This window comes from Pseudorasbora parva, chromosome 1 (assembly GCF_024679245.1).
Source record: "Pseudorasbora parva isolate DD20220531a chromosome 1, ASM2467924v1, whole genome shotgun sequence".
In the NCBI taxonomy this organism is placed as follows: Eukaryota; Metazoa; Chordata; class Actinopteri; order Cypriniformes; family Gobionidae; genus Pseudorasbora; species Pseudorasbora parva.
In genome coordinates, this window is record NC_090172.1 from 45,466,556 (window position 1) to 45,494,199 (window position 27,644).

The 27,644-nt window shown below is 36.9% G+C and overlaps 1 protein-coding gene across 1 annotated transcript in view; it reads right to left on the reverse strand.

Moving 5' to 3' along the window:
* Positions 1 to 2,407: 2,407 nt before the first annotated feature.
* Positions 2,408 to 27,644, reverse strand: part of rras2 (RAS related 2) — a 52,159-nt gene continuing 26,922 nt past the window's right edge. Inside the window, exons 2-6 of the mRNA XM_067442858.1 lie at positions 17,362 to 17,449; positions 10,635 to 10,737; positions 8,535 to 8,643; positions 7,865 to 7,983; positions 2,408 to 5,145 (exon numbers count right to left, since the gene is read on the reverse strand). Coding sequence (XP_067298959.1) covers positions 5,058 to 5,145; positions 7,865 to 7,983; positions 8,535 to 8,643; positions 10,635 to 10,737; positions 17,362 to 17,449 — 507 coding nt within the window. The 3' untranslated portion in view covers positions 2,408 to 5,057. The remainder of the gene's footprint in view (positions 5,146 to 7,864; positions 7,984 to 8,534; positions 8,644 to 10,634; positions 10,738 to 17,361; positions 17,450 to 27,644) is intronic.

Sequence of the window (27,644 nt, forward strand, 5' to 3'; positions counted from 1 at the left end):
GTTACCTAACACTTTTAGAACTCACGGAAGAATACACAGCAGGCTCAATAACAATCAAAACAAGCTCACGGCACAAGTTGTCATTCAGCTCATTACTGTACACTCGGTGCTAAAAACGGTGCTATATACTAAAAGTGGGCCTTTGGCTTGTAATCATATGAGGTTAGCACCAAATCTTGGTGATTCAGTGGTTCTTCAGCGGTTCTTTACCAGTTCTTTGGGATGACTAAGGTATAGCTACAGTCTTGTTCAAAATAATAGCAGTACAATGTGACTAACCAGAATAATCAAGGTTTTTCGTATATTTTTTGATTGCTACGTGGCAAACAAGTTACCAGTAGGTTCAGTAGATTCTCAGAAAACAAATGAGACCCAGCATTCATGATATGCACGCTCTTGAGGCTGTGCAATTGGGAAATTAGTTGAATTAGTTGAAAGGGGTGTGTTCAAAAAATAGCAGTGTGGCATTCAATCACTGAGGTCATCAATTTTGTGAAGAAACAGGTGTGAATCAGGTGGCCCCTATTTAAGGATGAAGCCAACACTTGTTGAACATGCATTTGAAAGCTGAGGAAAATGGGTCGTTCAAGACATTGTTCAGAAGAACCGCGTACTTTGATTAAAAAGTTGATTAGAGAGGGGAAAACCTATAAAGAGGTGCAAAAAATGATAGGCTGTTCAGCTAAAATGATCTCCAATGCCTTAAAATGGAGAGCAAAACCAGAGAGACGTGGAAGAAAACGGAAGACAACAATCAAAATGGATAAAAGAATAACCAGAATGGCAAAGGCTCAGCCAATGATCACCTCCAGGATGATCAAAGACAGTCTGGAGTTACCTGTAAGTACTGTGACAGTTAGAAGACGTCTGTGTGAAGCTAATCTATTTTCAAGAATCCCCCGCAAAGTCCCTCTGTTAAAAAAAAGGCATGTGCAGAAGAGGTTACAATCTGCCAAAGAACACATCAACTGGCCTAAAGAGAAATGGAGGAACATTTTGTGGACTGATGAGAGTAAAATTGTTCTTTTTGGGTCCAAGGGCCACAGGCAGTTTGTGAGACGACCCCCAAACTCTGAATTCAAGCCACAGTACACAGTGAAGACAGTGAAGCATGGAGGTGCAAGCATCATGATATGGGCATGTTTCTCCTATTATGGTGTTGGGCCTATTTATCGCATACCAGGGATCATGGATCAGTTTGCATATGTTAAAATACTTGAAGAGGTCATGTTGCCCTATATGCTGAAGAGGACATGCCCTTGAAATGGTTGATTCAACAAGACAATGACCCAAAACACACTAGTAAACAGGCAAAGTCTTGGTTCCAAACCAACAAAATTAATGTTATGGAGTGGCCAGCCCAATCTCCAGACCTTAATCCAATTGAGAACTTGTGGGGTGATATCAAAAATGCTGTTTCTGAAGCAAAACCAAGAAATGTGAATGAATTGTGGAATGTTGTTAAAGAATCATGGAGTGGAATAACAGCTGAGAGGTGCCACAAGTTGGTTGACTCCATGCCACACAGATGTCAAGCAGTTTTAAAAAACTGTGGTCATACAACTAAATATTAGTTTAGTGATTCACAGGATTGCTAAATCCCAGAGAAAAAAAAAAATGTTTGTACAAAATAGTTTTGAGTTTGTACAGTCAAAGGTAGACACTGCTATTTTTTTGAACACACCCCTTTCAACTAATTGCCCAATTGCACAGCCTTAAGAGCGTGCATATCATGAATGCTGGGTCTCATTTGTTTTCTGACAATCTACTGAACCTACTGGTAACTTGTTTGCCACGTAGCAATAAAAAATATACTAAAAACCTTGATTATTCTGGTTAGTCACATTGTACTGCTATTATTTTGAACAAGACTGTATATAGCACCAATACCATATACAGAACCTGTTAAGCCCCTGTATGGTTCTTCAGCAGTTTTTCAGAGGTTCTTTGGGGTGGCAAAAGGTGTTATATAGCACCACTGCAGTACAACGGACCTTTAAAGCCCCTTTAAAGGTTCTCTACACGCCAAAGAACTACTGTTGGTGCCATTTAGCACCATTATTAAGGAAGAAATAAAATGTGACTTGGCACCTCTTATGGGTTCTACATAGCACCATTTGACAAAGGAGCACCTTTAAAGATATGGTGCTATTTGGCACCAAAATTGGTTCACCTAAGATTACAAGCCAAGAACCCCTTTTAGTACCAAATAGCACCAATTTTGTATAAGTTGAACCACTGCCCAGGATAAGCCCAGAAGTTTTGTAAATCACAGGGGACAGCAAAATAACAATCTACTTGTCACATGGTTGCATTTGTTATTCAATGTCGGTTTAAAGAAGGAGAGCTATAATTTTGCGCAACACGTTGTACCATTTCCTCAGTAAGGAAAAGCAAAAATAATATATCACAGATAAATCATAGATTTTATTATAGCACCAGAGGCTATACAGGGGGAGGGAAAGATGTGACAAATAAAACACAGTATGGATTAGATGTACACAGACTCTGGGAAGAGGAAGAGTCATGCACTTCTGTTCTTACTAGCTTTCGTGTTGATCCATTTCGCTGATAACTGGTATAACGGACAAGGTTTTGGGAAGGATATGAACCGGAGTCATCACAAAAGGACATCGCCTTGAAGCATCGGCCCAGTGATCACTGATGAAGTTGCACTGCGTTTTGGGCTATGAGGTGGATGACTATTTGGGTGAGTTATTGGCTTCACTCCACCGAAAGCAGGAAAGGACCACAGTTCAACATACATTGGCCTTTTTTCAGTTAAAAACAAAAACGAGATAATTAAATACTCCTCTTTACATATACACATTTGTGCTGCGAGAGCGTTTCACTTACAAACATATAAAAATACTCATTAACTAGTCTGATAAGAAAATAATGTATAAAAGTATATAGTAAAAACATTTAATCATGTCCATTCAGAAGATCACTTCCATCTTTTTTCTTATATTACATGGTGATAAAAGACAAAAACTAAAACAGTTTGTATCCCTCATACAGAAAAGCACGTTGGAAAAAAGGAAGACGAAAATAAAACTTGACATTATGCAATAGTGATATGAACCCTTGGAGTATGATGCCAGGAAGCAAATTATCACCTGTCAGATTTGAAATACGAGATTTGTCACAGAGATGTCAAACCATATTAAAAAATAGTCTTGAGGGAATGTGGATGTCTGCTGAATGATATAAAATTTTTGATTTTCTCTGATGATATACATGAAAAGATGCCTGTGGTGTCAGCAGTTCAACTGTCCCCATGAAGCAAAGTATTCACGCCGTTTCAGTCACTTAAATACTTTTCCAAACCGATAAAAAACACAAAATAAAAAAATCAGTGTAAAAGTGAATTGATATTCGAGGCCAGAAAAAGACAATATTTTCAGGGAATACTCCTCTGTGTCATCGATCTTGGTGGGGTACCTAGTAGAGAACAAACAACCTATTGTGCACAGAGTGAGCGGACATCGTCAGCACATTGTGAAAACACCATAAATGGAGCAACCTGAGTCTGAAGATAGTCTGTAGAAATCTGAGCTGAGAGTCAAGGCGGCTTCAACAATCTGGCTACAAGAAGAATACATTTCACAATACAGATAGTTCAACCAAAGATGAAAATTCCTAGGTCGTTCCAAATCTGTATGACTTTCTTTCTTCTGCAATACAGAGATAATTTTAAAATATGTTTACTTTTTATCAAATTAATGAAAAACAATGGGGCCTAAAAAGAATTAAACGATGATAAAAAAATAGCCCCCCCCCATTCAATATGACTATATAATAATCATTCTTATTCAAAATATTTATATGTATTATTTCATTATACAAATTAAATTATTAAAGACAATAGATATTATCATTGTACTGTAAAATAAAAAAATATTGAATAATTTTTTTAGTTTTTTTTTTTAAAGAACAACAGTAAAATTAAACTTCTAATATTTCTTAATTTCAAACATTGAACAATAGATATTTTATTTGGGCAGAAAACAAAAGGAGGACCTCAAAGCTTCTCGTTTAAAATGTTTTCTAGATGCAGGCAATTCAAGTGGATTATATTCTTCATAAGAGAAAATATGGAAATGCAGTGAATAGAGATCTGGTTTCTGTATGTATGTGTGTATATATATATTTTTTTAGTTTTGTATAGTTTTGGTTTATAACAGCTTTGGAACACGAGGGCAAGTAAATTAATTTTCATTTTTGGGTGAATTATCCTTTTAAAAGAATCTAATCCATACATGCCAAGAAGTCTTACAATGCAAACGAAGAAGACAGAAAAAAATGGCATCGACCAAACAAGAAGTTGGCAATCTGACTTCACTGCTGACAAAATCGGCATGTTAAAGGCGATCTATGTACATATCTGCGAGAACATTAATGTTTTAATTCATGTCAAAACAAGCTGGTCAACCTCACACAGGGTACTTTGCGACTGAGTTCTGTCGTTATAAAGGTGGCCTCAACTCACACGAATCTTCACTTATGTACAATCGTTGCTTAGTATATGGAAGTAAAAACAGATATAGCACAACACACACACACACACACACAAAGCTTCAGAAAATCATCTCACTCTAAACGTCGGTGACTAAACGTCGTCTGCAATCCCAATGGTGTTTTGTTTAGTCTTTCGATCTTAGCAAAAGTACAAATGTCACAAGGCAAGAGAAAAAAAAATCCTTCAAAATACAAAAAAAAAAAGGAATTGTGTGTGTGTTTTATAGCAAATTTGTAAGAAGCGATGTTTAGTGTTGGGGGCACGATTACCATATTCTAGGTCACACTGATGTCAGTACTCTAGTTGAAGGTAGAATGGTGAGTTCGATCAAGGTTTTGTCAGTTTGGTTCTTCTAGTAGTGAAGTCCTAGAGGCACAAATGCCCCTGGTAAGGCTATGAGAAACACTGCTGTTTTGAAGACATGCACATGTAGAAAGGCAGCGAGTTCATCCGCACAGGACGTGATGTCAGAAGGCAGGGTGGGGGGCAGGGACCGGTGACAGCAGCTGGGTGAGTGGCGGCAGTGAGAGGCCAATTAGACAATCACACAATGGCAGCCGCTCTTATCCTTCTCTTTGCGCGTGGGCTCCGGCGAGGGTGGGCACTCTTGCTCCTGGAACTTCCTGTGAGAGGACGTGACAATCAGCCAATCAGGTCTTGCTCGGTGTATAAATCTTTGAGCTCAAGTTAAGATCTGCCTTTACACGTCATCTGAGACACTTGGCTTCTAACTGAATTTCAATTGATTTAGTTATAGTTAACTAAAACTCTTTAACGGTCATGTAAATAAAGCTAAAATAAAATATAAAAACAAACAAAAATGAGAAATGTTGACTTGGTTGTCAAAGTTTAAGCACTAAAGTTACTAAAATTAAACCTGAAATAAAAATTAATTCAAGCTAAATAGAAATATAAAAAAAATGAAAAGCACATAAAACTTAAACTAAAATGAAACTAAAATGAAAGCTAATTCAACACTATAATAGTGTATAAATAATACTAAAATAACACTGGACTGAAAATATTTGAGGCACACACATATTATCAGTATATTCACTATGTTCAGAATACAATAGTAATTATCCAGTATGGTATAATCCAGTAAGTATTTAGCGCTCAGTATGCAGATTTTGCTGTGTATAAAAGAGCACACTAGGCAAGACAATTTATCCCACAATGCAATATGCCTGTTTTGATTTTCCAATTTTTAATATGACACATTAAAGGAAGTGTATGTAAGATTGTGGCCAAAACTGGTACTGCAATCACTTTTAAATGACTGTAGAGCGGTGTATCCCCTCTCCCCCTCCCCCCTGACTCAAGGGTGCCAGATAGGCTGCAGGATCCAGCAGGAACGTTTGTAGCTGCAGCTGTGGTAACTAGAGCAGATCTGGCAACCCGGATGCCAAAACACTACTGACTTCATGATTAGCCGTAGGGCTGGGCGATATGGCCAAAAAAATTCGATTTATGATTTTAATTGATTTTTTTTTTCCTCCTACTTAAAATGCATCTGCATGACGAAGAAATTGTTCAAAACAAGTTTTAACTTTATTTTGTTTAGGTAAAATATTTGCGGCTTGGTAGAGTGCCTACCTGGGGTGCAAAACTTTCAGCATGTGAATAACCCAGACCATTCCACAGTATAAATGGGCACCATATTTTTTGCAATATACAGTATACATATCAAAGGTTTATTAATTGATATGTTTATTAATTGATATTACAACAGTAATAATGTGCAAAAAAAGTATAGGTAAAATTTAAATGTTATGCTATTTAATAATATGCTAATGATATTATTAAATATAGATTACCATTGGTCTTCAATAGTCTCCCACTGAACTGACCGACAGCTTCAGTTATTATAAAATGAGCTCTTTACTTGCTTTCTGTGTGATTTAGTTTTTCATGAGACTTGGTACTTTTCTCCCTATATTAGGGAGTGGAAATGGCTAATAAATCAATAAGTGCTCTTCTGCTGGTTATAGTGGTGGGCACTGCATATCTTTTTTTAATAAAAAATTGCTTGTTTGCCACAAAATGGATTAAACATTAAAAATAATAAGCTAAAAGACTATTTCTTTCACAAGACCCCTTTAAACTTTTAGTTTTACAAACCATCACATTAAAAATAACATATTTTGGATATTTAGAGCTTTGAAGTGCTGAAAATAAGTGCAGCAAGTGTACAAATAAGTGTACGAAACCATTGGAAAGTGCTTGAATTTCAATCTTAAAAGGTTGTACGAATCCTGAGATAAATAATGACAACAACATTAAATCCATGTGGTTTTACTACAGTAAATCATGGTGAATGTTGGTGATTTGTGACCGAGACCCCTGACCTTCGATATCTGTGATATCTGTGGTTCATAACAGAATTCTGTGCCGAACGCTTTCACTAGATCACAGTAGCGATGTTATTAATTCTGTGGTGAATTTAAACGCTCTCTCACTGGATCTCCAGCGCTGTGTATCGTGTCCGTCACCAGATCGGCCCGTGTATGAGCTCGCACAGCATTCGTTGTCCGCGCAGCTCAAATGAGCACAGTTCCGTTCAGACTTCAAACACACTTCACAGCGGGGTATTGTTAACTGTTCTGTGAAAAACTGAACCAATGACACTGTTGTTAGACGCTATACTTGTTGTTTGTGTATCTCTGTGGCACTGGCAAATGCGCGGGGGAGGGCTGAGCCATTACGGGAGCCCAGAGGGAGCGTCGGCAGATTTGAAAGAGAAAAACGATTTTCATTCACAAAAATCGACATGAAACTACAAACTCGAATTAATCGATAAAATCGATTTATCGCCCAGCCCTAATTAGCCGATAGGTGGAGGGTGGAGCTACAGGCCAAAACACAACTTGACAACATCAACATCAGTTGAGGGCGGCAACAACAACTTTTAAATGACAAAATCCTGGCCGGACTACTGTCAGTGATATAAGTATTTGAAATTAACATGATTTCTTAATGTCTAGTGACATATCAGGGCCATTTTATGATTCATTATATACATTTCTTACATAAAGTTCCTTTAATTAAAGTAATCAACAGCAATCTATTCATGAACTATCTGATTGGACTGCCAAAATGAAAGACATTTTTACCCATAAAATTGGATTGAAAATGAAGAAACTACATATATTTTTGTGGTGATAACTAAACAGCACATGCTAAATATAGAACATAATGATGTCATATGACAACATTTACATATGTTTTTTTTTTTTTTTCTTCAAAAACAGTGTGCAGTGCTAGTATTCCATTGCGACAGCAGCCTGCTGTTTGAGGGCTGCCACCATCTGGTGGTTCCACAGCTTTGTATGACACGCTCACCTTATGACTCGGACTAGCTCGTGGAAAGCCTGGTCTACATTCATCCGGATCTTAGCTGAGGCCTCCATGTATGTGACTTTGAGTTGTCGGGCAAGCTGCTGTCCCTCCTCCTGTGTCACCTAAAAAAAAGAAAACTCCGGAATTAAAATCCAGCAAGGCACTGAATCTTTTTAAACATTAAACTTGCTTTTGGCTTGATATTGATTAAAACAGTACTTCTTATAAGTTACTATTCATAAAGGCAATTGATGGCGTTAATTAAAACGTTCTCCGTTCTGACACTAGGTGGCAGCGCAACACAATCTGAGTGTCTTTCAATGGCAGAATGCACTCAGTAACCCTGTATCTTTTATTACCATCTCTCTTCTTCACAGACACACATGCTCTCTGTGATATTTTTCAGCCTTTCAGTGCTCTTCATTGATTTTCAGGACTGAATTTCATCCACACCGAATTGCCTCTTAACAGTGACATCGCGCTCTGGGTACTACAAGTGTACAGTATGTAAATGTGTCATTTTAAAACAGAAGCTCTACAATGGACACAATAGACTGCCAAGTCATGCTATGATTTCAGTGCAGACAAAGAGTAAAAAATGTTTGTATCAATACTGATTGATTTATTGCAGCTCTCTGAAATTACAGTACTTGAAGTGATTCATGCCACTCACTTGTCTCTGTTGCTCAAGATCAGCTTTGTTACCCACTAGAATCATGGGAAATTCATCCCTGTCCTTCACTCTCAAGATCTGTCGTTGGAACTTGTAGATCTCTTCAAAGCTGAGGAAAACAAGGTGATACATAGCCATTAAAAAGGTTCAAACAAGAACCTGCAATGCATTTTCACACAAAGAATAACGAAAATATAAATATGTGAATATAGTGTAATGTTATATACAATAACAGTCAAGTTTTAGAACGGTAAGATTTTTTAACATTTTTAAAGCAGTCTCTAATCCTCATCAAGGCTCTATTTATGTTGTGAGAAATACAAAAAAGCTGTAATATTGCGAAATATTATTTAAATATAAAATAACTGTTTTCTATTTGAATATATTTAAAAAAGTTATTTATTCCTGTAATGCAAAGCTGAATTTTCAGCATCATTACTCCAGTCTTCAGTGTCACGTGATCATTCAGAAATCATTCTAATATGATGATTTACTGCTCAAGAAACATGTATGATTATTACCAATTTTGATGAATAGAAAGTTCAAAAGAATAGCATTTATCTGAAATAAAAAGCTTTTTTAACATTGTACTACCATTTAAATGTTTTGGGAAGGTAAGAATTGTATTCATTTTTTTTGGTAAAGAACTTAAAGTAATGAATACATTTATTGAGCAGGGATGCATTAAATTGATCAAGTGACAGTATAGACATTTAGGCAAAAAGCCTAAAAAGTATAGGCTTTATATTTTAGATAAATGCTGTTCTTTTGAACTTTCTATTAATCAAAGAATCTTGAAAAAATCACAACTGTTTTAACATTGATACTAATCATAAATGTTTCTTGAGCAGTAAATCATCATTTTAGAATGATTTCTGAAGGACCATGTGACACTGAAGACCGGAGTAATGTTGGAGATGGTAATGGAAATGCTGAAAATTCAGCTTTGCATCACAGGAATAAATGACATTTTTAAAATATATTCAAATAGAAAACAGTTATTTTATATTTTAATAATATTTAACAATATTACAGCTTTTTTTGCATTTCTAATAACATAAATGCAGCCTTGGTGAGAAGAAGAAACTTCGTTAAAAACATTTAAAAAATTGTACCGTTCTAAACCTTAGTGACTGGTAGTGTATATATTACTGCACTCTCTCAATCTTTAACTTTGTAGAACATTTTTTAAATACTATAATGGAGTACACCAGCGGTCATTCTGCGGAGACACCTGGTGTGTCAACTTGAGGGGAACAAGGGGATAAAAAAAATCTCTTTATATTGGCCGATATGGTACCAATATATCATGCATCCCTAACGAGGGGATTTTCAGAAATAATGAAATGAAAGTGCACGTACATACACACACAAAGCAGAGCTCTTCCTCTCCACAAAACCTAAAAGGAATGCAAGCCCACCCTTCCAGCTGATGAGCTCTATCTCTCTGTTTTGGGCCACAGAACTGCATTACAGTACACAGGATGACACGAGGTCACTTGGTTCTCATGCTTTTGCAATAAACTTTCCAGTTACGCTGTAAGGCAGCTAGAAGCCATCATATGGAGAACAGTGTGTGTGTGCTGGGGAGGAAGGACACTGATATGAGGTCTCTGTTGATTCTAACAGTTCGAGCCGTTTAAATGTCATGCAGGAGGAGGAAGTGCTTGTCATGGGCTCTGGAGAGACAGTGAAGAGTGTGTGTTCAGAGAGGCCTGTGCCATCGGCTCCGAGCAGGGTAATGTAAACGAAGGAAGGAAAGACTGTTTACAGCATAAACACAAAAGTGGGAAGGACCCTAAGAGGGCACAAACACTCCCAAAACAGCTGATCACATACCAAATTCCTCGAGCATACACACTGCAGTGTTTGAGATCGGTTTATTTGCATGTGCTGGGTTTCACTCAGACAAAACCTGGGGCGTATATTAGCACTAATTTTACAGTTACAGAAAGTGTGAATGAGTGAAAGGAGGGGGGCATTAATAAAAAAAAATGGAAAGACAAAAACAGAATGAAAGTGAAACTGAGACAGACAATGTAGGGGAAAGGGGAAGAAAGAGAGAAAGTTGAGAGAAAACGTGAGTGGAACATTGCTCACCTTCCCCGGTCAGTGACAGAGAAGACGAGAAGGAAGCCCTCCCCTGTCCTCATGTATTGTTCTCTCATGGCTCCAAATTCTTCCTGTCCTGCTGTATCCAGTACTAACAAACACAGAACCGCCACGTTAGTCTACCACAAGCTCACTTCAGCCACATCATCAATATAGGTTTTCCATTAAGTAATTGATCTCCTATTCCATTCATATTTCTTTATCTATGGCTTATAGTGCCCCATTACAGTTCTTCGAATATATATATATATATATATTCAAAATCCTTTCATGCAGTGTGTAATAAAGTTGTTTGAGAATACAAACACTTTGCAAAGTTTTAAAGCCGAAAGTGCACAATAAAGTTATTGTCTCTCGCGAAAAATGAACAGACTCGTAACCACCTAAACAAGTTGTTTGTAATTCGAATCTCACTGCTTGGTGGTCCTACGTCACTAGAAAATAAATTTGCATAATGCCAGGCTATGTTGTACTCTGTCCATCCATGAACAACTTGACGAGCCATCAAACATCATTACTAACACTTGCAACCTGTAAGTAGGATTAATTATTGTATATATTTTCTACCGGGTGCTCAAAATACGTAGTTTTGTGTTTTATATTATCCAAGATTCTGGCTAACTCATGTTATTACTGGCTTACTGAAATAGTTCTAAGCAGCTAAAGGCCACTATTACCTAAAACTGTCTGTTAATGCAGATTGTCTGTCGTTCTTACTACTTTGAGTAAAGATAAAGGTTGGAGCAATTTGTGTTGCATCAGTCATTCGCATTAGTGCTGGACTAATGCATGTACTGTTATTGATACAGTTCCTGTATGTGTACCGCAATAAATTAGAAATATACACATCAGTTTGTTGATGGACATTAATGCTGATGGCGAGGAATTAAAGATGAAACATCTCAATGTACCTCAAATTGAGTAGCATCACTGAGAAACTTCCTGCTTAAGGCGTCCTTGCTATGGAGGTTCAGGTTGAATAATGAGTTCACCCAATGTTTCATCATCGGACTCGCTCTCGGATTAATATGGTAAAATCAACGTCATCATTGCTGTCTTTAAAGGGTTAGTTCACCCAAAAATTAAACATATATCATTAATTACTCACCCTCATGTCGTTCGTTACTTGTAAGACCTTCGTTCATCTTCGGAACACAAATGAAGATATTTTTGTTGAAAGCTGATGGCTGAGAAAGGCTTCAGATAGGCCTCCATTGGCATTCAGTTCATTTCCACTCACAAGACCCATAAAGGCACTAAACACATCCATACAAAGTCCATCTCACAACAGGGGCTGTACAGTATTTTTACAAAGCGACGAGAATAGTTTTTGTGCGCAAAAAAAATCTAAATAATGACTTTATCCATCAAGTTATTGTCTTCTGCGTATGCCTCGGACGTGAACTCACGAAGCACCACGATGCACGCGTGAGAATATGACGCAGATCCGCCATTCGAACACATGACCCAGAAGCGAGGAACTTTGTTAAAGTTTTTTTTCTTCTTTTTTTTCTAAAGCACGATCAGTGTAGAATTCAACAGCTTAGATATGGCGTGTCTTCCCTTCCTCTGCTTGTAAACAAAGTTCCTCGCTTCTGGGTCATGTGTCCGAACGGCGGATCTGCGCCATATTCTCGCGCATGCGTCGTGGTGCTTTGTGAGTAAATGTACTGAATGTCAATAAAGACCTTTCTGAAGCCTTTCTCAGCCATCAGCTTTCAACTAAAATATCTTAAATTTGTGTTCCGAAAATGAACTAAGTTCTTACAGGTGTCCAACAACATGAGGGTGAGTAATTATATATTTTCATTTTTGGGTGAACTGATCCTTTAAAGTGTGTACAATCACTGACCTTTAGGAAGCCTCCGGATGGTGCTGAAGTTCAGTTATGGCGGCTAGCTTCCGAAAAACACGCAGTACGTTGTCAGCCAATCACAACAGACTGGGCCATCTGGCCAATCAGAGCAGAGTTTGCTCTCGGAAAGGAGGGATTTAGAGAGACTGATTCATCCGTCAAGTTGTTTGAGAATCATTGAAAAATGTGGTGATGAGCAATGTCTATTATGAGAAACTGTAGGACACTCCAAAAGAAAATTAGGAGCCTTTAAAGCTACACTGTGTAACTTTTTTAGCTTATTCTTAGCTAAAATCACTTAGTTCTTTCAAAAATATATGTGCTCATTAATGTATATTTACTTCTTTCAAGTAATAATGCATTCTCGTAATATTATAATATACCATTGAAAATGCATAAGTGTTAGGGGTTCGGATGGCGGTCGCCATGTTGCTCCTCCATCTTGAAAGTACATTTGCCAAAGAGGGACATACCCGTAAATTCAAGCTTCGCTTTTCGCGTTTTTACACTCGATGGCACCGTGTCGAATGTGAAGAGGAGGATTGCTTGAGGCTGCTATATGATGATGGAGGATCACTCTTAAGCCCCTTTCTAAATGCACTTCGGACCCGCAATATTCCCGGAACATTGCCGGGTCGCCTTCTGTGTGAAAGCAACCACGTCCCGGAATTGATTACCGAATTCGACCCGGGTCGGGGACCTAGTAGCATTGCTGGATATGTATCAGAGTCGCCAAGGAAGCGGAAAAGAGAATTAAGACGGCAACGCAACGGGCAAATCAACAAGACAAAAGTAAATATTGGAGTGGCCTTTCCAAGATGGAAAGAGCTCATGAGGAGCAACGATTTTAAAAAGAACGCCGACGTTTCCTGCTTTCTTCTCGAGAGGTAATATTAATTCAGCCTTTTATTGTTGCTTGGCTAATTATATCATGGTGTGCTGAGCATAACACTAGAACGACGTCTAGGATAGTTTTCCTCGCGTCAATGATGAAAAAGTATTGTTTACCTTATAACATAAATCAGTGTTCTATGACGGATAACATGAGATTAATATTTGAATTGCATTATAATTTGTTTGCCTTACGCTAGTGATGTCATATAATATAAAGAATAACGATAGCACTGATAAAAAAAGTTACTTTACTAAGATTAGCTTGCATTCGTCTGGGAACCTGATAGCTGATGTTAGCAATGAAATGGTAAAAAAATAACGAAAACGTAAAACTATTATTCATTTTACATATATTAATTTGATCATGGATCATTTGGCAAATTAAATAACTGCAAATTATAATAGTTTTCAAAAGTAACCTCATCACTTGCAACACTCACCGAAGAGGTCGAACTGGAAGCCATGACTAAATCGGCCACCGTAGGAGTTGAAACGAAATCGAAATTAAGAGGAACAGAAACTATTATACACTGGATGGTCATATACCATTTCACCACTAGATGGGGGAAAATATCACACAGTGTAGCTTTAAAACAGCATAATAGGGGCACTTTAATGTAGTTCTGACACAAAGCACTTCAGTTTACCGATGATCATCTATATCTTCAACCACGAAGCTCAAACAGCAATGCACAACATTAAATAGATTTAGTTTAGTTTAGTTTCTTATAGAGCACGTTTTTACAGCCTCAGGTGCAGCCCAAAGTGTTTAGTTTAGTTTAGTTTAGTTTAGTTTAGTTTAGTTTAGTTTAGTTTAGTTTAGTTTAGTTTAGTTTAGTTTAGTTTAGTTTAGTTTCTTATAGAGCACGTTTTTACAGCCTCAGGTGCAGCCCAAAGTGTTTAGTTTAGTTTAGTTTAGTTTAGTTTAGTTTAGTTTAGTTTAGTTTAGTTTAGTTTAGTTTAGTTTCTTATAGAGCACGTTTTTACAGCCTCAGGTGCAGCCCAAAGTGTTTAGTTTAGTTTAGTTTAGTTTAGTTTAGTTTAGTTTAGTTTTAGTTTAGTTTAGTTTCTTATAGAGCACGTTTTTACAGCCTCAGGTGCAGCCCAAAGTGTTTAGTTTAGTTTAGTTTAGTTTAGTTTAGTTTAGTTTAGTTTCTTATAGAGCACGTTTTTACAGCCTCAGGTGCAGCCCAAAGTGTTTAGTTTAGTTTAGTTTAGTTTAGTTTAGTTTAGTTTAGTTTCTTATAGAGCACGTTTTTATAGCCTCAGGTGCAGCCCAAAGTGTTTAGTTTAGTTTAGTTTAGTTTAGTTTAGTTTAGTTTAGTTTAGTTTAGTTTAGTTTCTTATAGAGCACGTTTTTACAGCCTCAGGTGCAGCCCAAAGTGTTTAGTTTAGTTTAGTTTAGTTTAGTTTAGTTTAGTTTAGTTTAGTTTAGTTTAGTTTCTTATAGAGCACGTTTTTATAGCCTCAGGTGCAGCCCAAAGTGTTTAGTTTAGTTTAGTTTAGTTTAGTTTAGTTTAGTTTAGTTTAGTTTCTTATAGAGCACATTTCTACTGCCTCAGTTGCAGCCCAAAGTGCTGTACAAAGAAATCAATAAAAACAAAGGAAATACAAAAACACTACATCTCACGTAATTTTTCAAATCTTGGAGGAATAAATCAAAAGTAGATCAGTACACTTAAATCAGATCGCGAAATAGACTAGTGTCTGTGGATATTAAAAATCCTTAATTCTGCATGTTCTGCATGTCTCTGAGTGAATGAATGGTCCTATGTCCCACACACACTGAAGCACGCATGAAAGCAGTGTTTTGAGCCTTAGTCGCCTCACTATATGACATGAATGCATGAACTTCATCTCTAGAGCTGCTCTGAGAGTCACTTTCATTTTAGGAAAGAAAAAATGTATAATGAATATGTAATATGGTGCATATACACAAAGAAAAATTGTGTACTGTGCTTGATTAAGTGAGACTTCTTACAGCTCTTGCAGGTTGTTGCCCTTGTTTGTTTCGTTGCTTCTATTGCTCTCCTCTTTTTGTAAGTCGCTAAAAGTAAGTGGATAAAAGTGTCTGCTAAATGATTAAATGTAAATGTAATACAGCTCTGGAAAAAAATTAAGAGAAATTTTGAAATCAATGTTAAGTGGTGTCTTAATTTTTTTCAGAGCTGTATTAAACAAAATTCTCCTCTTTAGAGTTATTTTTTCTAGCTGACTAATGAGTTTATGAACACTGGATATGGTTTTTCTGAGGTAAATGTGACGTTACATGACATTGTTTAATGTGATATGATAAAGATTTCGGTATGTTGTACTATATCTTTTAACACACTTTCAGATGCTCATTCATGTCTGTTTATTTTGCGCTGTAACTGGCATTAAGGCGGAGGATGGACGTCATTTTAAATCTGAAACTTTGTTTCATATCAATAGTAAAGCACAGACTATTGCGATTTAATGGATGCGAGGCGTGCTATAATGTCCCGTTCATTCATCAGATGAAAACAGGATGACTAAGAGATTCTTGGGATTTAGGAATCGATATCAGCTCGAGAATGACAATTGATTAAAATTGAGAAATCGATTAAAATTAGAAACCTAATTTTTGATTACGTAATCCAGAAAAAATAAAATCCAAAAAACTGAGTTTCTGAGAAAGAAAAAAAAACATTTTATGGAATTGATCTTTCATAATTTATTGTTAAATCATTGATTTAACTGTGCTTTTACTGAATGAGCAATGTGCCACTGTACATCCGACTGATTGCACCTTATCTTATCTATGCATCATCTTTTTACTCTTTTTACAACTGTTTTAGTTTACTTTTGTTCTTATTTTTGGTTATTGTTATTTTATCTATACATCATCATTTTATTCTTTTTAATTCTCTTTGCAAATTTTATATTTTCATTTGAGTTAAATATGATGAGTGAAAATGGAAAATGGGTTTGATGGAAATAGCAAGTTTGACAAAAAGGTTTGAGTATGTGGAAATCTGTGGAAAGGTATGATGAGTGAAAATGGGTTTAACAAGAAGGTTCTTGAGTAAAAATCAGGGAATAGTGATTGAAATGGATGTTATGAACATAAAATGAATGAGAGGTGACCTAATTAAGATGGTACATGTATGTAGACTGTAAACTGAAGAATGTTTTATTTTTATTTCAGACCACTATTGTGTATTTGACTACTTTTATTTTATTTTTAATTTTTAATTATCTTTACAACTGTTTTAATTATCCTTGTCCTTCAATTCTTGCACATGGTTTACTTATTTATCATGCATGTTACCACTATTTTAATTAATTTCTATGTAAAGAACTTTAAATTGCCATTGGGTATTAAATGTGCTATACAAATAAGCTTGCCTTGCTGTGTCTAATTATTAAAATGTAATGAAACCATTAAAACTAATGGAAATAATGGAATTTGAGAAAAAAATATTGAATAATATTTTAAATATATATATTTTTTTTAACTTAATAAATTATTGTTTAAATTTTATGTTTCATGATTTCAATGAATTAAACATGCTTTTGATTACGTAATCCAGAAAAATGTAAACAGAAAAACAGAATTTAGAAAAAAATTAAATGGAATTTGAGGGCAATAATCTAAACAGATATCATAGGGCCCTAATCAGTGCAGCGATCAGGAGAAGTTTTCTTCCTAGAATTTTTTTAAATTACATTTAAAGCATTTCAAGACTTGAAGACTTTAGTAGATGCTTTTGTCCAAAGTGACATTACAGCACATTTATGATAGACGTCCCACCGTACAAGATTGCATAATGCACAGAACAGTAGCAAAATGCACTAGTTCCTCTGTAATTTATCTGATCTCTATGATGTATTATCAAATCATAAAGTGCTACATCTTTGCTGCCGGTTAGCAGTATGTTGTTTCCCTACATCCTGTGATTTGTTTGACAGTCAGGCTACCCCATCCATCTGCGGCATACTTACTGTCCAGCCGCGCAGGCCTCTCATCAATCACGCACTGCTTTGTGTAGGAGTCTTCAATTGTGGGGTCATAGTCAGTGACGAAATATGACTAAACACAAAAGGAGAGAGAATACAAACACAAGAAAGGTCAATATCACATCATATTCCAAAAATGCAGTATGAGGAGATAGGAAGGCATCAAGACACATCCAAATTCAAAGTTTGTGTCACATCCTTTCTACCAAGATTCTAGCTTTTAATATACCACAATCCTGTGCATGTGCTTTGATGGATAGTAAAATGAATGGAAGAATTTCATTTAGAAATGTAATTTCTTTTAATTAATGGTTTAATTTTCTACAAAGAAATAAGCTTTGTACTAATCAAAATGTGCTTGTTTATATCTAAAGCTCACTTGAATTCATTTTAGATCATTAGACATGATGTTACTGTGCCCTGGAAGCTTGTCTGAAACCAGTTTCTCTTTTGAGGAACATTCATACACAAACATGATTAAAAACATCAGCTTTGATTCAGGGATCTACATGCATAAAAGAGCACTTGTTTTGAAAGCTATGCTAAATGAGGGCTTATACTCATAACACAACCCAACAGACAAACTGTTCTGATTCTTCTGAAAAATAAAAAGAGACATCCGCTCATGTGTGTACACTGCAAACACAGACTCCATGTCAACATTATTTGTGTGGCCCTTTGTTTGAGGTTGATAATTACAGTTAATTAACCTTAAACTTTTTTTGTCACCACAGGCTGTTTCTATGCTAATCTGAACACGGTATCAGTTTGTAATGAAAGGGGGAGTTGTAAGGAAGCATTTTTCACATTTTTCCCATATTTTCTGTGCCTCCTCTCCCAGGAGGCTGTTTAAGTGACGACAGCTGAACGTTATGTTCAGGCTTGTCTCTGTGTCAACTGAACACATGCTTATGCTCACACACAACAATGCCAAAGCAGTAGCTTCCTATTTTGAGTTTGACTATTGACGTTCTTGTAACCGCTAGTCGAGTAATCTGTTTTTAGCAGTGAAACAAGAAGCACTCCAAAAATGAGAGTAGGGCTTAGCTTTGTTCTCCTTTCCGCATCAACCATTCAATGAGGATAGTTTTAACGTTTCAAATGTCCTGTATACTTTACAATTATTCTAAATTAATTACTATGTAGAAAATAGTAATAGTATAGAATGAGTAGGTTACTTCTGACAGGTGGTATATACACTCCCAACAAGGCTGCATTTATTCGATCAAAAATACAGTAAAAACTGTACTATTGTGAAATATTATTATCGCAATTTAGAATAACTGTTTCCTATTTTAATACATTTTAAAAAGTAATTTATTTCTGTGATGGCAAATCTGAATTTTCAAAAACCATTACTCCATTTGGTGCTCAAGAATCATTTCTTATAATCAATGATGAAAAACATTTTTTCATACTTTTTTAAAGTTAAAAAAGAACAGCATTTATTTAAAACCCTGCTGTTACCATTACACATTTCTTTACAGTCGCTTTTTTATCATTTGCTTTGAATGGTGGTATATACATCCTTGATGAATAAAAGGTTTAATTTCTTGAAAATTCTTATCTGACCCCAAACTTTTGCTTTTGAGTAAAGTCGTGGTTCCACTGCAGGAACTTTCCCCAGGAACTTTGCACCTGCTGGCGAGGTAGTACCATAGACTCTTAAAAAAATAAATAAATAATTGGATGTAGTGTCCGTGGTGTCACCCTTAGGTTTCTGAAGAGCATTTTTGAAGCCTAAAGTCGGCTGTTGGTATCTTGGCAGCGTGAGATTAGGGCTGGGCGACATGGCCAAAAAATCATATCTCTGTATTTTTTGGTTGAATGGCGATACGCTGTATATATCCTGGTAATTTCTAAGTTTTTCTATTTGGATGGGGAAAGAAAATCTGTATAAAAAATCTTTAATAATAATTCTATTTCACATTCTGCCCAGTGATGTCCTAAAAACATGTTGATATTGAAGACTATAAACAAATACAGTGAATGTAAGGCTATGCAATATATTTGGGGGTTTACACACTTTGGGAGTTTACAATCTAAAAACAAAATGAATAATTTTGTTTTAACATTCACTAAACTAAAAATGAAAATAAAAACAAAAGCAAATTATCCTATATTTATATGCATTACTCCATTATAGTGGTCACTTTCATAAAAATATTCCACATATGGCACATTTGTTGTCCAACATCAAAATTTTGAAACGTATATTTTAGTCAGAATTATTGCTTTCCTCTATTGCGTTCTGTCTGTTTGGCGCGTATGCACGCGACGGCGCTCCTGCACGGGAGAATTAAGTTTAGCGGATATTTACTTTTAGAAGGCTCGTCCTCTCCGGACAGCAAAGTGGACATATGTGCAGGACTTTCTAACATTTTCAGATCGAGAACATACCTGTGAAATGTAAATTATGCACTGAGGAAAGCACCACTTTTCAAACCCACATTTCACACCACATTTCACACACACCACACCAAATTTATATTTTCTTTAAATTTATTAAACAGCGCGAGTATTTATCTGTCAGTCAGCACAAGTAGCCTATGAGCGTCTGACAGGGCAAGCTGCTTTAAAGTATACGGTTTAACTCTATGTATATGTATATGTATATATATATATATATATACACACATATATAAAACGAGGACAAATTTTATTATGCACTTTCCCTGCAATCAGCTCACTGCGTAGCCTACTCAATTATCAGATGCATTCGTATCAATCAGCTATTTATCTCTATACACGGTATTACCTCATTCCGAGATGAGGTAACTTGATGACTAACAGAGAGCAGACAAAAACAGCAATCCACCACTTTAAGTGGCCTTAATTATGCAGAACTTTAAGGTTTAATGTCATTTAAACAGATGAGTAAAAAAATTCACCCCCCTAACAGTTATCATGAAGGGCAAAATTAGCTGTATAGACCAAAACCAATTTTTATATCAGGCTGTAAAAAAAATTTTTTTCTGCTGTAAAGTTGGGCATTATAACATGGGGATTTGACTCCCTTTTGGAGCGTGCCTCTAGTGGCCATTCAAATTGCAGTTTAAGTCATTCAAGAGAGACCGCAGGAGTCCGGGAGATTGCCGTTTGGGTAGTACTTTTTACTTTTTGTTTCAACTTTTGAGGGTGGCAAAAGGGCGCTGATTGGTTGAGTTCATGCAGCATTTTGATTGGCTGACTCTACGCAGCATTTTATTTCAATCACCAAGTAAGTTGTGGCGCGTGCAGTAAAAGATGTTTGCTGTTCGAATCAACAATGAAGTTTAAAAAATACGACAGACGGACGATGACGAGGTTCAGGCTTTATTATGCTTATATGCGGAGTGCGAAATCCAATGGGAACTGGAAAGTCGCTCACAGTCCTAGGTCACCAGAATAATCTTCACAGTAATTTAGACTGTGATGGAAACGCAGACAGCAACAGGTCTGGGAGAAAAGGATTCCAGGGACAAATTGTTCCGGGTAATTTCAGTGGAAATGGGGCTTAACTTAAGTCTTGTGTTTGTTTGGCTGTTTATTTTCTATAAATGTATTAAGGGCTTTGTGTAAAACAAGCATAAAAAGGCTGCCAATTTACACAATATTCACTAAACAAAGATACGCTCCCTGAAAACAAGTCTTGCCTTATGTAATTTTACTTCTTAGGTAAATGTATCTTGCTTTGAAGCTGCAGTGGGAATATTGTAGAAGCGTAGAAAATAAAAAAATCTAAATACTCTCCACTACAAAACAGGGATTCCTGCTCCAAACCGACATGTTTTCTGATTGGCTTATGCAGGCTGTGGTCAGATTCCTAGGCCATTACAGAAACGTTATATTATAAGACGTCTATTTCAGTGATAACTGTCACGTATTATAAACATTTTCCTGTTTTATTTGTTGTTGTTTTTTTAAGGGCTACAAAACAATGGTTTATTTGCCAAGTACTTTTACATTTAAAGTGCAGCCAAAGTACATTTGCAAATGTTTTTGACTGTGAGCAAATGCAGCATGTATGTATGTGCATTGACAAGAAGACTGAAACCACTCGCACTCCTTTCTTGACATCAGTCATCCTTTCACACAGTGGCTCGTCTGTATGCACTGCGTGCAAGACTCCATCACGTCCACTTTCCACTGTTCAATTATTCATCAGCAGTGCTGCATATGCAGTTGACTTCATTGCTCACTCGTCGCAGCGGGGATACAGGCAGAATGAGGTGAGAGAGAGCAAGGCAGACAGATAGAATACCTGCTGCTAATTCCAACAAATTCACAATATTTTAAGCACTGCACCCTGCATTTCAGCCACACGGTAAAATACGCACGTGAACTCAAGAACAAGCCACCAGATTTCGTGACAAGGCTACAGTCAATTGAGAGTGAAAGTGACACTTTAGAATGATGAGTAAGATAGAAAGAGAGTTGAAAAACATCAGCCTGCATGTGATCAGTCAGTCCAAACCTTTAGTCATGATGCAACATCATGAGTAAAGAATTCAACAACACAAGAGCAACATCTTTCAGAGCTTACAGCATGGCACTGCCCCTCCTGCCATGCAAGAACTGTATACACACGCGCACACACAAACACACACACACACACACACACACACACACACACACACACACACGCGCACACACGCGCACACACACACACGCACACACACCTACACCACAGTTTAAAAGTTTGATTTCAGTTTAATTTTTAATGTCTCACTAAATGCATTTTAATCAATAATACAGTAATAGCAATACAATTGTTAATATTAATGCAATTTAAATAACAGTTGTCCACTGTAATAATTGTTTTATTGTATTGTATTCCTGTGATGGGATTTCCAGCAGCCTTTACTCCAGTCTTCAGTGTTGCATGATCTTTCAGAAATCATTCTAATATACTAAAGAATTATCAATATTGTACGGCTCATTAGTTCACCCAAACAATTTAATTCTGTCAAAAATGACTCACTATCCTGTCGTTCCAAACCCATAAGACTTTGTTCATCTTCGAAATATAAATGAAGATCTTTTTTGATGACACCTAAGAGCTTCTGTCCCTCCATTGGCAGCTACACTACTGACACTTTGACTGTCATAAAGTTTATAAAGGATCATAAAAATAATCCATATGAATTGAGCGGTTTAGTCCAAAGTTTCTGAAGAGACACGACCACTTTATATGATGAACAGATTTAATTTAGGCTTTTATTCACGTTCATCAAACTCAACACATCAGATTTGGTAAGCTCAAGCACAAAAAAAAGAAGAGTGGTATAGCTCAAACATGTTTGCTTGATGTACGAGAACCAATGAGGTTCATTCTCGTGTGTTATGCATCACCTTTGAGCTTAATCAAGAACCAATCAGGTTTGTTCCTGCACATCAAAGAGGTTCGGTTGAACTTCTGCTTATTCACCTAAATTAAATCTGTTTATCAAATAAAGCAATTGATTCTCTTCAGAAAATTTGGACTAAACTGCACGATTCACATGGATTCGTTTTAAAATCTCGGTAAAACTTTATAATAAGGTTCATTAAACATCAGTTAACTATATTAGTTAACATGAACAAACCATGAACAGCTGTATTTTTATTAACTAATATTAACAAAGATTAACTAATGCTGAATAGAGGTTTAGTTCATGGTTAGTTCGTGTTAACCAGTGCATTAACTAATGTTGACTAATACAACCTTATTGTAAAGTGTTACCACAATCTCTTTATGAACTTTCAAGCGTCAAACTTGTAGTTGCGTAGCTGTCTTTTTCATTAAAAGATCTTTATTAGTGTTCCAAAGAAGAGCTAAAGTCTTATGGGTTTGGAACGACATGAGAGTGAGTATTTTTTGACATAAATTTAAAGTTTTGGGTAAACTATCCCTTTAATATTTTTGTGGAAAAAGATACTTTTTCCTAAGGATTTTTTTCTTTACTTTTAATCAATTTAACAGATCTTTGCTCAATAAAATTATTTTCTTTAAAACTTTTGAATGTTAGTAAAACCACTGAAACGGCAAACCATAAAAATTCAAATAAAAGGAGGTTGTGTCAGATTTAGGCAACTTCTAGGGACAAGCCAAAGAACAACTAAGTGAACCCACATAGAGTCTGCTTTGGTTGGGGGCAGGCGTAGAGGGTCTGTGGTTGAAATGCAAGCTTTGTTCAAAGTCACAGCAGCTGCGGTTGCTGTTCAGTAATGCCCACCTGTACACATCGCCGACCCGATGCCCACCTGTCCTACCTTTGCTCTGTGTGACAGCACGTCCCAGTTGACCTTCATCAGATGTATGAATGACCAGAACTAATGGCTAACTCAAACAGTGGGGGGTCCATCTGCTTTGGCCCTCACACAAACACACACACACAAACTCTTCCACAGAGAGTGTTTGTTCTTAGCAACAACCACCCTAAATGCAAATTACAGCTCTTCCTTTTAACAAAGCTACTACCCAGCCCACACGATTCAGCCAAGCTGTTGTCATGTGTGAAAAAGTGCCGCTCTGTGACTGTACCAGTGCAGACGATCCCTGCTATAAACACTTCAAGTCATGTCGTTCAGCTTTTTTCAGGGGGGGCCCAAACTCTCTGTATGCTCTATAACTGCTCTATAACTGCTCTCTGTGCCAAGGTATACCAATTAAAGAGAGCTAGCCAGAATTTCCAACTGTGTCATATAACTCTCGGCTGCCATAAGTGATCCAAGCCACCTGATTTAAAGCATTCTGGCCCACCCCAGTGAGTCGAAACCAACAGGGCACCTCCAGCATTTGGCCGTAAGGAAGGAAACTCCACCTACAGGGCTAGCAGCCAGCAAAGTACAGTCCTCTGGGTGGTGATGATTTCACAAAGGAGATATTCCTATTCCGCCCACCCTCCCACCGCACACAAGGACACTCCTTTCTACTTCAGTCACTTCTTTTTCTTTCTGCTTTTCAACACCCACCTATCCCTCCATCCATTCATGCATCCTCTATCCACCCAGTGAATTCATACCTTTAAACAGTAAGAGCTTGTTTGCCTAGGGAAAAAAAAGATGGGTCGAAGCCAACCAATGTGAACCACAGTCAATGCGATGAACAGCAGTCAGACTGGGGTGTTTTTAGTCTTAGAGCAATACAAAGAGATAAGGATCTTTAACTGTCTTGGACAATAAAAATACAAACATAAAAACTATTCACCATTCACTCCCTAACAGAGACGCCTCTATACATTGATTCAGCTAACGCATAGGCTATTTTAGATATTCACCTCACCTTTGATGAAGCTTTAATTGATTGTTTAAGTGTGTATACACACACACACACACACACACACACACTATAGTGTTTGAAATCATTTTTGGAAATTAATACTTTTATTCAGCAAGGACCTATTAAACTGATCAAAAGGTGATAGTAAAGACTTGCAGTGTTACAGTGTAAAAATATTGTTTATCTCAAATAAATGCTGTTCTTTACTTTCTACTTCTCAAACAGTCCTGAAAACAATGCATCACAAATTTTAGAAAAATATCTTTTCAACATTGCTAATAATAAGAAATGTTTCTTGATAACCAAATTAGCATATTAAACTGATTTCTAAAGAATCATGTGGCCATGATCATGAATAAGCTGTGCATGAATAAAGCAAATCCATCGTACTTCAGTTTCTAACTGAGTGTGTATATATGTTGTGTGTGTGTGTGTGTGTGTGTGTGTGTGTGTGTGTGTGTGTGTGTGTGTGTGTGTGTGTGTGTGTGTGTGTGTGTGTGTGTGTGTGTGTGTGTGTGTGTGAGAGAGAGAAATATCAGAACACAAATGTGTATAATGACATGGGTATGACATTGTATTACAAGGAGAGGGTGACATATGAGGACATTACCCAGGTCCCCATTTTGTAAAATGCTTATACATCATACAGAATTAGTTTTTTTGAGAAAGTAAAAATGCAGAATGTTTCCTGGGATGGGTAGGTTTAGGGGTAGGGGCAGTGTAGGGGGATAGAAAATACGGTTTGTAAAGTATAAAAACCATTACGCCTATGGAATGTCCCCACATTTCACAAAAACAAACATGTGTGTGTATGTGTGTGTGTTAGTAGTAGTAGTAAGGGAGTGTGTACTAGATGAGAGGTGTATTGCTCAGAGTTAGATTCAAGGAGACCCTGCTTTGAGTGCTGTTGCTTTAATTCAAGCCAGACTTTCGTTGTGCACCCCAAACATATCCACCTTGAGGGCATCATGCCAGGCCTTAAAAAGAAGCACCCACTCTTTTTTAAATTCTGTCCAAAGTGCTCCTATATATACTTGAAGTAGAAAATATGGCATAAATATAATATGATACCTGAAGACTTGAAATATAATGTATGGGTTAAATTGAGTCAAGACAAACTTGTAGAAACGCAACAAAATTGAAATTCTCGACATTGATAAGAATAATAATTTTCAGTAACACTTTAGTATGGGGAACCCTAGTCTTAACAGCCAGACCTTCAAACTGACGACAGGGACCGCCCAAGAGGATGTTTGACTAACATGTAACGCAACCAATCACAGTTAGTTGATCCTGGTAAGCGCTCAATGTCACAGTTGTAAACACGACGGCGTTCTTCCATGAGGGAGTCTGGCATCACAGAATTTGTTTCCATGCGGACCATTAAAGAATGCAATACACATCTCACAGACATCCTGTAGAATTCAACCAATAGATGACGACTTTAAAACTCCTGAAGTGTTTCCAGAAAAGTGTGCCATACGCTTCAGATGTTCAGCCAACTGTCTGTGGGGCGTGACGTCTGAGGCTGAGACTATAGGGGAACATGTATTCACTATAAATTACAAATATCGCTTGCCTAAGTTCCTCATTTACTGCTTATTAATAGTTATTAAGCTAGCTGTAGAATCGTTTTGGTATTGGGTAAGATTAAGAATATGGTCATGCAGAATAAAGCATTAATGTGTGCTTTATAAGGACTAATAAACAGCCAATATGCAAGCTAATAAGCAACTAGTTAAAAGTGAGAATTATTCCCCATACCAAAGTGTTACCTAATTTTCATATAATGGTCAATAACCAACAAATATTCCATATAATACTTTGTTAAAAAGTTACAAAATGATAAATGTGAAAGCAAAATCACCATACAAAGCAGAGATCATGGTTGTATTCCTCCACTGCATTGACTTTTCTGCTCAATTACATATCAATGCAGGATTTCCGTCTAGTTTACCATTCAAAACAGCTTATTGTATTTAGGATACACACTCTCACAAGACAAAGCCACTTCTGGGAAGGTTAAAATTAAATTAAAAATGCCAATGCCAACTGGTTTTAATTTTTATGGGCTCCGGGACACAATGAGAGAAGAAAAGACAGATTCATCCAGGAATGAATTAATCACAGTAGCTGACTGCTGCAGACAGTGCCAGCTTACAGTCTGAGACCATCTGCTACAAGAACAACCCTTGTCTTGTAGATAATCATGATGAAAAATAGGATGGTAAAGACAGAGAGGTTAGGGACACGTGATAAATTGCAGTTATGCTAAGTTTTTGAATGATTACCTGAAGCCATTCACCCTGAGGCCATGTTTGTAGCGCTCGCCTGTAAACCATACAAGCATATCAATCATGCTGAGCAACCTGTAACCAACAATCTCCTTATTCAACTTTCACCATGACGACCTCTTGACATTCATAGCTCTTCACACGGCTGACCTCCGCACGAGCTAGCGGACAAGCTTGGCCTTTGGCAGCTGTCAGTAATCATGGGCAAATAACTGTGTTGGGAAGGTTAAGATGAAGCAGATGGACTGCGTGGTGCTGGTGTCCACACCGAGAGTTCAGGACCTGCATTTCCCTCTCGTTCAGTACAGACTGACTCGCACACAAAAGAGCCTCCATTTCCTGGGGAAACGCCTATTTTTCCCATGAGCTCATGCAACGGCCAAAAAGACCATTCAATAATAACAATATGAACAAGAACAAGGAGTGTATAGGGAGTAATTGTTGAAAGAACTCAGGGAATCGAAATGTGTCTGGCAAATGTTCTCAAAAATGATGCAGTGTATCATAAAGTGTAGGTTAAACGATCAGAGTTGATCACAAAGAATTAAAAGTGGGCTCCCTTTAAAGGTGCACTATGCAACTTTTCATCTACTGGAGGGTGCCTATTCAAAACAAAGGTGTAGTTTAATGACGCCAAGTGTGAGCGCAGTATCTTGGGACATGTGGTCTTCACATCACAGCCGGTGGAAAATAGGACTCGGGCAGAAATCATGTTCATGGATGCGGTTATT